The 15468-nt window shown below is 45.1% G+C and overlaps 1 protein-coding gene and 1 non-coding gene across 2 annotated transcripts; one reads left to right on the top strand and one right to left on the bottom strand.

Annotated features, from left to right (window-relative positions):
- Positions 1 to 265: 265 nt before the first annotated feature.
- LOC126024112 (putative N-acetyltransferase 8B) lies at positions 266 to 1272 on the bottom strand. The gene is made up of 2 exons (XM_049784565.1): positions 1219 to 1272; positions 266 to 970 (listed from the first exon to the last, which is right to left on the bottom strand). Exons 1-2 carry the CDS (start codon positions 1270 to 1272, stop codon positions 266 to 268), a joined length of 759 nt encoding a protein of 252 aa, XP_049640522.1.
- A 2045-nt stretch (positions 1273 to 3317) lies between these two features.
- On the top strand, positions 3318 to 3421 carry LOC126025253 (U6 spliceosomal RNA). The gene has a single exon (XR_007501288.1). It is a non-coding gene; the product is annotated as a U6 spliceosomal RNA (small nuclear RNA).
- Positions 3422 to 15468: the final 12047 nt, after the last annotated feature.

The following is a 15468-nucleotide window of genomic DNA, read 5'->3' as shown; positions in this document are numbered from 1 at the left end:
AGAAACATGGTACAATAGCTACCCAGACTAGCCCAGCCTAATGCTGACACAGACTCAGGAAATAATCCAGTGTTTATTATGGACTCAAATTAGGGCTTAAGTATTAATTATGTGTACAACATTTGGTGGCCCTAGAAAATGACACAGTGGCAGCCCTTAAGCACTAAACATGGCAGAGGCTACTCTCCCCCACAGCCTACTCTAATAGGAAGGAGAAACTCACACTGACAGTAGTTCTCTGGACTATTTCACTGTGGTGGCATCCTTAGTCATCCTGCCTCGGGCTCTTGGAGGCCTGCCTGAAGGGGAGGTGGTAAGTAAACTGAGTAACAGAGATAAGGCCCACTCTCCCATTTATGGTAAAGATGAACCCTCCAGTCTTCTGGAAACCCAGGCCTTGGTAGAGGGCCAGGGCCTCCGGCTGAAATATAGTGGTGTTGAGGACAACTGCTCTGTAGTCCTCATCCTGCCCAAACTGGAGGACAGTCTTCACCAGGGCCTTGCCTATACCCTGACCTCGGTAGCCCACATCCACGCACAGGTGGTGAAGCTGTAAGTGCTCCCTCCTCAAGGCGGGCTCATTCACAGGCAGAGCCCCCACCATGCCGACCACCTGCCCCTCAGACTCAGCCACCCATAAGCAGGACCCCTGCTCGCTGAAGTAGTATTTGCTGATGTCAGACAAGTCCGTGTTCAACGTAAAGTTGATAAAATAATTCCAGACGTGCTTGTTAAAGAATCTAAAGGTAATGAGAATAGTGAGACCAGCCAGGAGAGTCAGGTGCCAGGAACCAGAGACCAGGAAAAGGATAAAGAGCCCCCCAGACAGGAGCATCAGTATTCGGGGCGACTTCAGACCACGGTTGAGGGGGAAAGTAATGCCCCCCATTGACTTGAAGAACAGCTCTCGGACCCACTTGTCATCCCTGTTCTGGTATTTGCGGATGGAGTAAGGAGCCATGGAAGACTTCTGTAGAGTCAAGGTGCACAAACGAATTTGGTGTCCCTGGAAAGAGTGCCAGGAGCTCTGTGGAAAGATAAGCCAGTCAGTCCCCACCATTCCGCTTCTGCTCACTCCATGTGATGCTCCTGCCCTGGAATCCTGCACCATACTTTTCGGTAGGAATCTATGGACCTCCCTGACCCCAAACCATGTCTTGCTAAAATACAATTGTCATCTTGGGTCATTTAAGGATTTAATGAGAGAACATACCTCACCTTCATTGGAGAGACACCCTCCTCCTTTACAAGTGTCTCAGTCTCTTGGGACATGATGGGGTACACAGTGTAGCTGCCACAAAGCTTGTCCCCTTTCTCCCCCCTCTCCCAGGCCCCACAGGTTAGGGATTAGCCTGTGTCCCCAAACCTAAGACTCAGCAAGGCATCTCGTGAGGTGGAGTTTGAAGCAGCTGCAGCCCCACTGAAGCCAACACCAGGCATGGCGGCAGCACCCCCTGAGCTGTCCTTCGCATGTCCTCTCACCTGCCACCATAGTAGTCTTCACTACCTAGAGCAGCTGCATCCTGGATGTCCTCTGCCTCCAAAATGCATCCTGGAGAGAATTCCAGGGTCTCCTGGGCCTCAGGAGACCCAGCTGTGGCTGTTCCCTTATTGTCTGACTCCCTGGCATTTGGTAATCATAAACTCATGAGGTGTGAACAAGGGTCACTCTTCTCTTCTGGGGTCATCAGGGAACAGCCTGCAGGGGTCGAGGATAGGCCTGCTGTCCACATGGCTTTTTCCCTTGAGTTTAGGGGCCTACCTGGCCTTCTGGTACCCCTGATGATGTCCACCTTGCCCAAATCAGGTGCCTGAACACAGTGGGGCGCACCCCTATCAGGCCGTATCTCCCCTGACCAGAGATCAGTTTCCTATGTGCTTAAAAGCTGAATTTTCCTCCTTTGCTGCAACCACTTCCCAGCCAGGCCCCTCTTGATTCCTTCTTCCAGGTCCACGTTGTTTTCTGCCTTCGTGCCCGGCCTCAGCCTCTCGCTACATCAGGGGTGACATGGTTGGTGGCCACAGCACAGAGCAGCTACCCGGTGTCCTCATGATTACACCTGGACAGATACTATATTCAAGAGCAACAGCAAACTGGCCATTCCCCTCCTTAGGAAACCCGTGTGCTGTGTGGAGGGTAACGCTCCTTCAACCTTCCCTGAAGCTCTCCCAGGATACTTAACTCTCCACCCTGGGTTCTCTCTTGCACTTAGCACCTTCAGTCATACTTTTCCCATGACTGGTTTGTCTCAGAGTCAGGTACCTGCAGCCACTGGGGCAAGGCAGAAAAAGAGCTGAAGCAGGTTCATTTAGCAAGGGCCCCTCAGAGACATATGGGATGGGACAAGAGCCACAGGCCACTTCTTCTGATACAGGAAAGTATAATGAGCTTTCCTGGGAGCATTTGGACAGAGATTTGAGGGGCAATAGGATGTGGCAACTGAGAAAGAAAATGCTGAGACCCTGAGGCTGGGCACAGCCTGGGTTTTAGGGCAAGAGGCAGCAGGGCAGTGGAGAAGGCAACAGGGCATCTGAAAAGATATTTAGGCATTCATCCCGTGTGACAAAATCCACTAATTTCTAGTCAGATGGGGTGGGGGGAGAGAGAGATACACAGAGACAGAGAGATATTAGGCAATACTGGTAGATCATAGAGTTAAAGGAACCAGAGTTTGGGGCTGGGGAAAATGGGGCCAATAAGACCCTTCCTCTTCTCTGTGGCCTCTTCCCCAACAATGGAGCAGTGGGGAAGGTGCTTGTGTCCCTGAAGAGAAATGAATGATGGACTCTGAAGGCTGCTTCTTCCCTCCTCAGTCAGATAGAAATGAACTTTAAACACCAAAGTTGAAACTAGCAAAGTTTAAGAAAGTAAAAATGGGAAATTATTTCCAGGAATGTGTACACTAAGGCACCATGTATTCAAGAACAAGACCTCCAGACAAGGGACTGTGAATCGAATGACTCTGGGAAGCTTTGTGTCTAGGGCCCTTCTGTCTCCATCTGCCAGTCTGGGACCCACATCTTTTCCCTCAGGGATGATTTTCCATTTTTATCATTGCCATACAAAATTGTGTTTTGCCACAGATTCCAACTATTGGATGTTTTCCTGTGGGAGAGGAAACCCTCACGTTCACCTTCTCTCTTCAGTCAAGGAGGAAAGTGTGCCCATGGCTTCTTTCCTGAGTGTCATTCAGATTTCTTCAAAGAATCCTATCCATCACTCTTGATTCTTCCTGATAATAAGTTCACTGTCTGAGAACTCATTAAAATCAAGGGAAGGAGGCAAGGGAAAGAAATGAAAGAAAACAAAGAAACCCATGCTTGTTTTGCTAGCACACATACTAAAATTGGAATGATACAAAGATTAGCATGGTCCCTGCACAAGGATGATATGCAAATTTGTGAATCATTCCATATTTAAAAAAAAAGAAATCAAAGGAACCCAAAGAATCTAGGATTGCATACCTGCTGAGGATTTCCTTTTATTCCCTCTCTTAGATAGGTGCTTTTCTTCCTCCCTCTATTGTGGAACCAGAGTGACTTGTTTTCCCTGTGCACTGATGACAACAGCCATAGGCCTAGACCTGTTGGAAGATTCAGAGACTCAAATTTTCCCTTCAAGGGCTCTCCTCTGAGGACATTTGAGCAGGTTTTATCAGGGAGTGGGGCTGGCCTTGCTTTCTCCTCACTGACAGCAATCGAAAAGATAATTAACTCTTCAAATTTCTCTGACTGTTCAAGGAGTCTGCTGCAGTCCTGTCTGGGTCTCTATAAACTGAACATATAACTCTCCCTGAAGTGGATTTATTAAAATCCCACTGATGCTGCAGGACAGAAGTCGCCTCCAGCATACCACTGTGCTATCGCTCTGGCCATCCCCACCCCTGGTGAATTATTTTTTTATTTATTTATTTTTGGTTTGGGACCATACCTGGTCACTTGGTGACACTCAGGGTTACTCCTGGCTCTGCACTTAGAAATGACTCTGTCAGACTCAGGGGACCATCTGGGATGCCATGTACTGAACCTGGAGCAGTCACATACAAGACCAATGCTCTACTGCTACGCTATCATTCTGGTCACCAATTCTGTTTTATCTTTAAGCCACAGTCAGGTAAGAGCTCAAGCTTACCTCTGGCTCTGCACTTAGGTTGCAGAGGCCCATATGTAGTGCCATAGATCAAACCCATATTGACCACAAGCAAAGTTAGCAGCACCCTGCTGTACAAAATAAAAAAATCCTCCCATCCCCTACACATACACTGCCCCAGTTGAAGTTCTATATAGAAAAACAGATTAAAGAGCACATCAGAGGCTGGAGAGATAGTATAGCAGGTAGAACACTTGCCTTATATGCAATTGACCTGGGTTCGATTCCTATATGGTCCTTCAATTCCTGACAGAAGTAATTCGAGTAATCCCTAAGCATCACTGGGTATGCAATGCTCCCTAAAAAAAAAATTAAATAAATAAAAGCATACATTAATATCAGGTTTAAAGAATATGGAGAAAACATGTTGACTAGAAAAAGCAACTAACAAAATATATGACACCATCTATATGAGGCTGCAATGTAAGCGTGTATCTGCATATTATTTATGTTATGTAGGAAAATTTGAGATTGAGATGGTGGTGATGCTGATGCTGATATAAGGGATAGGGTAATGGTTCAATTGGAGACCTGGTTGAATCCCTGGTACCACACGATCCCTAAACAAAACAAAAATTAAAATATTATATATTGGGGACTGGAGTGATAGCACAGCGGTAGGGCGTTTGCCTTGTAGGCAGCCAATTTTGGACGAACCTGAGTTCAATCCCTGCATCCCATATGGTCCCCCGAGCCTGCCAGGAGCCATTTCTGAGCCCAAAGCCGGGAGTAACTCCTGAGCACAGCCAGGTGGGGCCCAAAACAAAACAAAACAAAACAAAATGATGAATTACAGGTAGAAATAAATAGATAGATTAAATAATCAGAATTTTTTATTTTATTTTATTTTATTTGGTTTTGGGGCCACACCTGGCAGCACTTGGGTTACTACTGGCTCTGCACTCAGAAATCACTCCTGGCAGGCTCGGAGGACCATATGGGATGCCGGGAATGGAACCCAGGTCTTTCTAGGGTTGACCACATGCAAGGCAAACGCCCTACTAATGCACTATCTCTCTGGCTCCAATAACCAGACTTTTTTTTAACTCCAAATATTAGTTAACTTTTATTTGGATGAAATTTAAGAATATGATCATTTTTATTTGGGGGAGGGTTTGGGAGAACACCCAACTCTGTGCTCAGAAATTGCTCCTGGCAGGCTCATGGGACTATATGGGATACCGGGGATTGAACCTGGGTGGTCCCACATGCAAGAAAAATGCCCTACCTACTGTACTATTGTTCCAGTCCCCCCTTCTTTTGGTATTATGACCTTATTTTTGTGAGATCAGAGAAATAGAACAAAGGGTAAAGTGTTTGCCCTGCATGTGGCCTACCTGGGTTAGATCCCCAACATCACATGTGTTCCCCTGAGCCTACAAGGAGTGTGATTCCTAAGCAGGAATAACCAGGAGTGACCCCTGATCGCCACTGAATGTGCCCCCAAATAAAACAAAAAGGGTTGTGATCGTTTTCTGTCAAAAATAAAGTAATAAATAAGAAACGAAAAGAAACATACATCAAAAAAAGATAAATGTGTAGTTCTTCAATTGGTTTTTGGGTAAAGACATATTGAATATATGAACATATATTTATTGAATATATGACTATTGAATATATCAGAGACATATTGAATACATAAACATATTTAATATAATTTTTGTTGTTGCTCTTGTTTTTGGTTTTTAGGCCATACCTAGCAGTGCTCAGGGGTTACTCTTCTCTCAGGAATTACGCCTGATGGTTCTTGGGGTCCTAGGGATTAAATCCAGGTGGGCCGCATCCAAGGGAATTGCCTTACTATCTCTCTGGCCCCACACACTGACCATTTTAAGCCTATCAGAAGTTGAGGGTGGCATTCCTCCACTTAAGTTGAAGATACTCCTTGACTGCAGCTCTGACCACTTAATGCCTCCTACAGAGCACACTTTTTCATAAAAAAATCCAGTCTACACTCACTAGTTAATGCCCATATGATAAGCAACCGCCCACCCCACCACTGCATTTAGAAGTTAGAACTCTTTCCTAAGGGGACCCATTCCACTTCATCTGGAAGAACTGCTAGTTTCTCTCTCTCTCTCTCTCTCTCTCTCTCTCTCTCTCTCTCTCTCTCTCTCTCTCTCTCGAGCTGCTAGTTTTCTTTCCCAAAGTTTCTAAGAAGTTTCTGCTGCACAGAGTGCATGTGTCTGTCTGTGTGTCTTGGGTTTGTATATTTGTGTGTGTCTATATGTTGTTGTGTCTGGTTTGTGTATATGACTGTGGTCTGTGTATGTCTGTGTGCATGTCACTGTCTGTATATGGTCTGTGTGTCTGCATATTGTCTGTGTTTGTATGATTTATGTGTGTCTGTGTGTGTCTATGGGGTCTGTGTGTCCATATGTGTGTCTTATTATCTGTGTGTATATCCATGGATCTATGTGTCTATGGATGATCTATGCATTCTGTATGTGTGTTTATCTGTGTGTGTGTGTCTCAGGGTGACAGTTACAGCAAGGCTTCCTGTCTCTGGCCCTACACTTCACTATCTCTCTTGTATGCTTTTATGATTCTCTGAGTTCTCCCTGGATCAGTGGGCCATAAATCCTCCTTGTAGGTGACCCAATACACTCTAATCCTCCCCCTCCCCAAACACTAGTCTCTACAGTCCTCCTCTGACACACATCTCTCTTGGCAAGATTGGAATCCTCTTCATGTGACCCCCTGGCTTAAACTTGCATGTCCCAAATCTGGTATCAGAAAGCAGCCATGTCATCTCTGTCCTGTTGGGGTTCAGAGTCAAAGAATGAGACCACACAATTGGAGTAAAGCAAAGCAAGACTTTATTCTGTCTACCAACAAGCTCCAAACTGATCTGTCAGGGTTACCTCTAAGAGAGACAACCCCACCCGGGCAGGTCACAAGCCAGTTTATATAGAGAGGGGATGAGGAGTTTCTAGCTTGGTTTCTACCTAGGGTACTTTCTACTGCTCCCTCGTGTCCTTTCCAGATAGGCTACCTGGTATGGCCAGAGGTCTTGGGAAGGAAGGTGTTAAATAGAAACTTATGCTTGAGAAAAAAAAGCCCTTTACAAAATTGCATCTTTCCTGTTCAGAATTTAGGGCCACACAGTCCCAAAAACACTTGGGAGGCCCACCCCACAGTTAATCCTAATCTGACCATTTGACATTTCCTTAACACTTTCCCCAGTCCACAGGTGCTTTCCAGCTGCAAAAATTTAAGCTGCCCAGTACACAGACCTTTCTCCATCTGTGTTCACGTGGCCCTTTTTTTTGGTCATACTATGCAGGGCTCAGGGGTCACTCCTGGCTCTACGCCCAGAAATCGCTCTTGGTAGGCTTGGGGGACCATATGGAATGCCATTTGAACCACCATTTGAACCACTGTCCTTCTGCATGTAAGGCAAGCACCTTATCTCCATGTTATCTCTCTGGCCCTGTGGCCATTTCTTTTAAGAATGCTAAGTGAGGGGCCAGCGAGGTGGCGCTAGAGGTAAGGTGTTTGCCTTACAAGTGCTAGCCAAGGAAGGACAGTGGTCAGATCCCCCGGCATCCCATATGGTCCCCCCAAGCCAGGGGCAATTTCTGAGCTCTTAGCCAGGAGTAATCCCTGAGCATCAAACGGGTGTGGCCCGAAAAAAATAAAACAAAAAGAAAAAAAAAAGAATGCTAAGTGAGGGGACCAGAGAGAGTATGGAGATAGGGCATTTGCCTTGCATGCAGAAGGACATTGGTTTGAATCCTGGCATCCCATATGGCACCCGAGCCTGCCAGGAGCGATTTGTGAGCATAGAGCCAGGAGTAACTGAGTGCTGCTGGGTGTGACCCAAAAACCAACCCCCCTCCCAAAAAAAGAATGCTGTGATTATAAACAAGCCCATTCCAGAAGTCAGTAGGAAAAAGGAGAAAAGCCTTTTTTCCTTCCTTCCTTCCTTCCTTCCTTCCTTCCTTCCTTCCTTCCTTCCTTCCTTCCTTCCTTCCTTCCTTCCTTCCTTCCTTCCTTCCTTCCTTCCTTCCTTCCTTCCTTCCTTCCTTCCTTCCTTTTTCTTCTTTTCTGCTACACCTGGCAATATCCAGGGCTTACTCCTGGCTCTGTGTTCAGGGAATCACCCTGGCAGAGTTCAGAGGACCTATATCATGCCAGAGATCAAACTGGAATTGACTGTGTAGAAGGCCTTACACTGTTCTCTCAGCCCAGTGTCTGGGAAGAGTTTGGCATCTCTCTTTAGTAATACAGAAGATGCTTCAGAGAACCACCAGCAGGATAGATGTGTAAAAGGTGACAAAGAGATATGTCCAAAGAGACGTGTCAGGAGGAGAAAGCACCTTCCACAGGCACCTTATCAGCACCACAATTATACTCATCAAGACAAACCAGCTACTTAAATTATTTTAATAGAGTAGAGACCATCCACTGAGGTAGAAGTTATGAGAAGTCATGGAATGTTAAAGGCAAGAAAGGATGAAACAAGACTTGTGGGCAAGTATTTTTCGCTCCACTTGTCTGCGGTACTTGGAATAGTTGAATTCACAGAAATGGGGCTGTGGAATGGTCGGGCCTGGTGCAGGGGTAAGGGAAGGGTGGAGTTACTGCTTAAAAGGTTCAAAGTTTCTGTTTGGAAAAACACTGTACAAATAAAGTGGGACAGTTACTCAACCATGAATGGAGTCAGTGCTGCTTAACATTGAAACTTATTCAGATGTTGAAACTCATTCAGTGGGCAGGGTGTTAGCCTTGCAAGCAGGCCAACCTGGGTTTGAACCCCAGCATCCCATATGGTACCCCAAGCCTACCAGGAATAACTTCTGAGCACAGAGCCCTGAACACCACCAGGTGTGGTCCAAAAAACAAACAAACAAAAAAGAACAAGAACAAACAGTGTAAGCATGGATGTGGGGAGAAAGGGACTATCATTCACTGCTGGTGGGAATGGCATCTATCCAAACAATATGAATATTCCTTAAAAACCTAGAAATTGGGCCCGGAGAGATAGCACAGCGGCATTTGCCTTGCAAGCAGCCAATCCAGGACCAAAGGTGGTTGGTTTGAATCCCGGTGTCCCATATGGTCCCCCGTGCCTGCCAGGAGCTATTTCTGAGCAGACAGCCAGGAGTAACCCCTGAGCATCGCTGGTGTGGCCCAAAAACCAAAAAAAAAAACAAAAAAAAAACCTAGAAATTGGTCTGTCATATGAATTAGCAATTCCACTGCTAGGGATATAGCCTAGGGACACAAAAACACAATTCAAAAATGACCTCTGCACTCCTATGTTCATTGCAGCACTATTTACAATAGTCAGAATATGGAAGCAACCCAAGTTCCTGACAACAGAAAGAAACTTTGGTATATCTACACAATGGAATACTATGCGGCCATTAGAAAAAAAAATGAAGTCATGAATTTTGCTTATATATGACAGAGAGTATTATGCTGAATGAAATGAGTCAGAGGGTGAAGGATAAACGGAATAATATCACTCATCTGTGGGTTATAAGGAAAATAAAAGACAGTGTGAGAATGTTATCCAGAGACAATAGAAATGAGGATAAAGAGGCCTGTGATGGTAGGAAACTTGCCACAAAGAACTGAAAGTGCAGTTAGAGAATGGTCTACTATGAGAGGGAAATTCATGGTACCCCTTCATTTGTAGTAGTATAAACCACAATGTCACAAAAGAAAAGAGGGAGAGATAGAGAAAGAGAGAAGTAAAATGTCTGCCCCAGAGGCAGGCAGGACAGGGTGGGTGAGAGGGAAGAGGACATTAGGGAGAGTGAGAGGGAAACTTGACACTGGTGGTGGGAAATGCACACTCATGAAGGTTCTTATATATTGTATGTCTGTTACTCAACCATAAACAACTTTATGTGTGGGGGAAAAAAACTGTATTAGGATCAACCCCGTAATCATGGTATTTACATAGAAATATATTAAAAAATAAAAAATCCTGAGAAAATAATGGGAGAGGATGTGGAGATGATTTTTTTTCCTAGATTTGGGCCTAGGTAGGCACTACCCTCAGCTAAATTCATGCTGTTCCATACCTATGTTTTCCTTTCTCTGGAGCCATATATATCCCTACTCTTACCTTGCCAGTTCCCCTTTTGTCTCTATCACTCACATGACTGCAAGTTTACACTGTGCAGGGAAGCAACCAAACAACAGATGCAGCACATTAACAAGAACACATTATAAAAAAACTTCACATCTTCACAATTTTTCCAGGTTCAGACACACACACACACACACACACACACACACACTTTTTTTTTTCATTTTTTACAAATTATTTGTTAATTGAAAAAGGTGGAGAAATTTGGAGTCAGTGTTCTTCGGTTCATTGCTGCTGGCTACAAGAAGATACGGACATAGAAGGCAGATTAATAGGTAGCGTAGTAATGAGTTTTGGGAAAAATAACAAATCTAAAAATTGCTCAAATCTGAAGAAGCTGAAAGGTATAGGAACACATCCCTTTGAAATGCAAGTTCTGAACTCTTTGAAGATGGAAAATCTGAGGCACCATCCTGATGCAGAAACAGACACTACCGGAGAAAAGTGGACCCCTCATAAAAAGAGAGAAGTACAGGAGACTCTAAAGTTCATGATAAGAATATGCAAGGATGAGCTGGAACAATAGTACAGCAGGTAAGTACTTGCCTTGCTCAGGCCAACCAGGGTTTGATCCCTGGTCCCCCAAACCTGCCAGGAGTAACCCTTAGCAGTGCTGTGTATGACAAAAGAAAAAAAAAATTAAAGAACTTTCAGAGTTCAAGACTTTCCCTCTGACAAGACCCAGATTAACTTCTATGTATGTAGAGAACTGCAGGCTAAGACAAGTTGGAGAAATTGTATATTACTGGAAAACACACATGTCTCTTTCTCCTCCCTCACACTTAAGTCATTTTATTTTTTAGGGCTGGAGCAATACTATAGTGGATATGGCTTTTGCCTTGTATAAAGCTGACCTGGCTTTAATCCTTGCACCTGTCCAGGAATGATTTCTGAGCACAGAGCCAGGAGCAAATTGCTGTTTTCAATAAAACTATTTTGCCTCTTGAAAATTTTGTCTTGTTTTGTTTTGCGGCCACAGTCAGCGGTGCTCAGGGGTTACTCTTGGATCTGCATTCAGAAATCACTCCTAGCAAGCTCAGGGGACCATATAGGATACTGGGGATCAAATCCAGGTTGGCTGCATGCCAGGCAAATTTTCACTGTGCTATCGCTCTGCCCACTCCCCCCTCCCAATTTTTTTCTTGTGAGGAAGACAACAATCCTAGAACACCTGTGTGGAGATTAGGATTGACTCCTTTTCCTCTGAGAACAGCAATTCCTCGCTCCAGCATGAATGAGTCCAGGCTCCTTGAGGAGTCCCTGAGGAAAACCTACTCCTGAGCGGTGCAGAACAGGTAGCTTCCGACCCAGCTGCCTCATGGGATTTGAGCATCTGTGTTTGTGGGTTCTCAGAGAAGACTTGATCAGTCCTGGCCCTGTCAGCATTTCCCATGTGGCTGTGGATGGAGAGTGGAGCAGAGAAGTAAGCGCACTGTTTTGCTAGAAGCTACTTCTCTCACTCCCACTTAATCAAGACACTGCAACCCTATTTCCTTCTACCTCCCTGGAAAATCAGGGTCTGAGGGGCTGGAGTGATAGCACAGTGGTAGGGCATTTGCCTTGCATGAAACTGACCTAGGACAGACCTTGGTTCTATCCCTGGCATCCCATATGGTCCTCAAGCCTTAGCATAGAGCCAGGAGTAACCCCTGAGCACTGCAGGGTGGTCCAAAAAAAAAAAACAAAAGACAAAAACAAAACAAAAGGGGTTGGAGAGATAGTACAGTGGTGTGAACAGGAACTAACTGAGAGAGCCTTGGGGCAAAAGAGGGTCCAAGGAGAGTCCAGAGTCCAAGAAAAACCACTGCCTCAATAAAGACAAAGAAACTTCAGAGACGTAAACAACAAACGCAGGGTTTAGTTACCAGAGCTCTGGATCCACAGCAAAGCCTCCTGCTCCTGTTGCAAGCTGGAGTTCAGTTTGCAGTGACCCCGAGTTCCCATATTCTTATAGAAATTCGTATGATAATGAGGTTACATGTGATTATATTTAAAACGTTTCACAGGTCTACATAAATTTTAGTTCAAGCCATTCAATAATATTAATGGAACACGATACAACCAACCCCTCAGACGCCATTCATCTCAGCTGACATTCCGGTGGTCTTTTGGAGATAAGATCTGCATCCTCCAGACTTCCCTTTGACGTCAACCCCAAGCTCACATCTTAGTGGTCTGTTTGTTTCTCCAGATTTTCCTTGGGAATGTCTTGACCCACCAGGATGGGGGTCTTTGGGAGAAGCCTGACTCATCAGGGTCTCAAAGCTTTTTTTATAGCCTCGAGTCAGCAGACAATGACAGAGCTAAAAGCAACATCAATCTTTACCTGACTATTTCCAGTAGTTCACAAGCACATTCAGCTATCTCTTATCTTTTTGGGCTAGTCTGTAGCTCAATGGCGTCAGTGACTTGCTTTACTGCCTAGCTGCCCGGGTTATAGGGGCAATGGGCCTGGGAACAGCAAGACAGTGAATTTAAAAATCAGAAGCTAACAGCGTGGTTAAACCTAATAAAGCTATGAAATTACTATTTCTTGGTAAAACTATAGAACTGCTTAAAAGAACTTTAACAGTGGTAGGGCGTTTGCCTTGAAAGTGGCCAACCTCGCACCAATGGTGGTTCGAATCCCCGCATCTCCTATGGTCCCCCGTGCCTACCAGGAGTGATTTCTGAGCAGAGATCCAAGAGTAACCCCTGAGCGCTGCCGGGTGTGGCCCAAAAACCAAAACCAAAACCAAAACGAAACCAAACAAAAAACCCAAAAATCAGGTTCTGAAGGATTCCTGATACAGCTCAAATCTCCTCACTCTGGCTGCTTCTACCTTACTTCTGCCTGAATTGCCACAGATCAACCTCAGCTCAGGAAAATCACGTGCTCTCTTCTTTCATCTCTTCTCGTTCACTCACATGAACGCACAGACACCATCTAGCTCCCCATAGACCTGCAGTCTTTTTTTATTTTTTTTTTATTTTTTTAATTTTAGGGTCATATTCAGTGGTGCTCAGGGCTTTCTTCTGGTTCTTCACTGAAGGGTCATTCCTGGAAGTGCTCAGGAATCGGACCTAGGTTGGCTGTGTGCAAGTCAAGCACCCTACCTGCTGTGCTATCTCTACACATAAGATTTCTTGTCCTTCATATCTGAAGTCTTGTTGAATCTTTGTGGGGCAAAGTAGCTGGGCTATAAGGGTATTTCTGCAATCTGGCCTTGAATATAAAAGAATGTGTCTTTTTAGAGACTTGTGTTCCCTGCTGTTATGAGTGCTCGATGAGCTGAGGAGAAAGTCATCTAGGTTGAACAACCTGTCCTTATCAACTATTTAATTTAAGAGTGCCATAAGCATTGCAACCGCTCTCTTTACATACTTTCTGATTTAATGGTGCCATGAGCATTGTAACCACTACCTGCATACCATCTGATTTAATGAAGCCATGTACCTTGTGACCACTGTCTCATACTTTCTGGTTATTGTAAGGCCTAAGCAATGTAAAGCTGCATTACCTACATTCTGTTTCCTGCCCAACATTTGCCTTTAAAAGCAAACTTTCATAAATCTTCAATAAATGAAGTCCGTTACTCTGACAATACTTCTCTGCAAGTGGTCTGTGGCTTGCAGTCTTCCCTCCTTTTCCTGAGTCTGGCCTCAAAGGTTACAGACTGGAAGAGACCCTTATGCACCCTTGTATCAACTTGTCAGGGGGCCTAGCCACAAATCTTCATTTTTTAACTTCCAGTTATTCTTGACCAAACTGGACCTTGACCAAACTGTCTCCCTCTTGGCACACACAGCTACCTCCTAAAATACTCCATGCACTTCTCTATTGCATCAGGCAGCAGCTGTTGGGAAAGTGTGTGGATTTGCATTGGCAGTGTGTGGATTTGCGCTGGACAAGCTTGAAGGATATTAGACCTCTCCTCTCAAGTAAAGCCCATTAGATCTCACCTGGACAGCCAAACACTGGGAAACAGAAGAGACCCCACTTCTTTGTTGGTTTTTTTTTTGGCGGGGGGAGAGGAGGGCACACCTGGTGGTGTTCCAGAGGCGCTCAAGGGTTACTCCTGTCTCTGTACTCAGAAATCACTCCTGGCAGGCTTGGGGGACCATATAGGATGCTGGGAATTGAACCTAGGTCTGTTCTGGGTCAGCTGCATGCAAGGCAAATGCCCTACTGTTGTGCTATCTCTCTGGACCCTACACCCCACTTCTTTTTTTATAATTATCTTTATTTAAACACCGTGATTACAAATATGATTATAGTTGTATAGTTGTATGATTACAGTCATACATAAACACCCCCCTTCACCAGTGCAACATTCCCACCACCAATTTCCCAGATCTCCCTCCTCCCCACCCCCAACACCTGTACTCGAGACAGGCTTTCTACTTCCCTCATTCATTCACACTGTTATGATAGTTTTCAGTGTAGTCATCTCTCCAACTGCACTCATCACTCTATGTGATGAGCTTCATGTCATGAGCTGCACCTACCAGTCCTCATCTCTCTTGTCTCTGAGATACTGTTAAAAATGTCTTTCATTTTTCTTTTTTTTTTTTTTTTTTTTTGGTTTTTGGGCCACACCCGGTAACACTCAGGGGTTACTCCTGGCTATGCGCTCAGAAGTTGCTCCTGGCTTGGGGGACCATATGGGACGCCGGGGGATCGAACTGCGGTCCGTCCAAGGCCAGCGCAGGCAAGGCAGGCACCTTACCTCTTGCGCCACCGCCCGGCCCCCTTTCATTTTTCTTAAAACCCATAGATGAGTGAAACCATTCTGCATATTTCTCTCTCCCTCTGACTTACTTCACTCAGCATAATAGATTCCATGTACAACCATGTATAGGAAAACTTCATGACTTCATCTCTCCTGACGGCTGCATAGTATTCCATTGTGTACATGTACCACAGTTTCTTTAGCCACTCATCTGTTGAAGGGCATCTTGGTTGTTTCCAGAGTCTGGCTATTGTAAATAGCGCTGCAGTGAATATAGATGTAAGGAAGGGATTTTTGTATTATATTTTTTACACCCCACTTTTTTTTTTTTTTTTTTGGTTTTTGGGCCACACCCGGCATTGCTCAGGGGTTACTCCTGGCTGTCTGCTCAGAAATAGCTCCTGGCAGGCACGGGGGACCATATGGGACACCGGGATTCAAACCAACCACCTTTGGTCCTGGATCGGCTGCTTGCAAGGCAAACGCCGCTGAGCTATCTC

The sequence above is a fragment of the Suncus etruscus genome, chromosome 12 (genome assembly GCF_024139225.1).
Source record: "Suncus etruscus isolate mSunEtr1 chromosome 12, mSunEtr1.pri.cur, whole genome shotgun sequence".
Taxonomy (NCBI): domain Eukaryota; kingdom Metazoa; phylum Chordata; class Mammalia; order Eulipotyphla; family Soricidae; genus Suncus; species Suncus etruscus.
The sequence above is the reverse complement of the archived record's forward strand: the minus strand, read 5'-3'. Positions and strand labels throughout refer to the sequence as shown.

Coding starts and splice junctions, on each gene's coding strand:
- LOC126024112 (XM_049784565.1), bottom strand. CDS start 1,272: ATGTCCCAAGAGACTGAGACACTTGTAAAGGAGGAGGGTGTCTCTCCA. Junction 971..1,218: donor AGGGTGTCTCTCCAATGAAG/GTGAGGTATGTT, acceptor TTGACTCTACAG/AAGTCTTCCATGGCTCCTTA.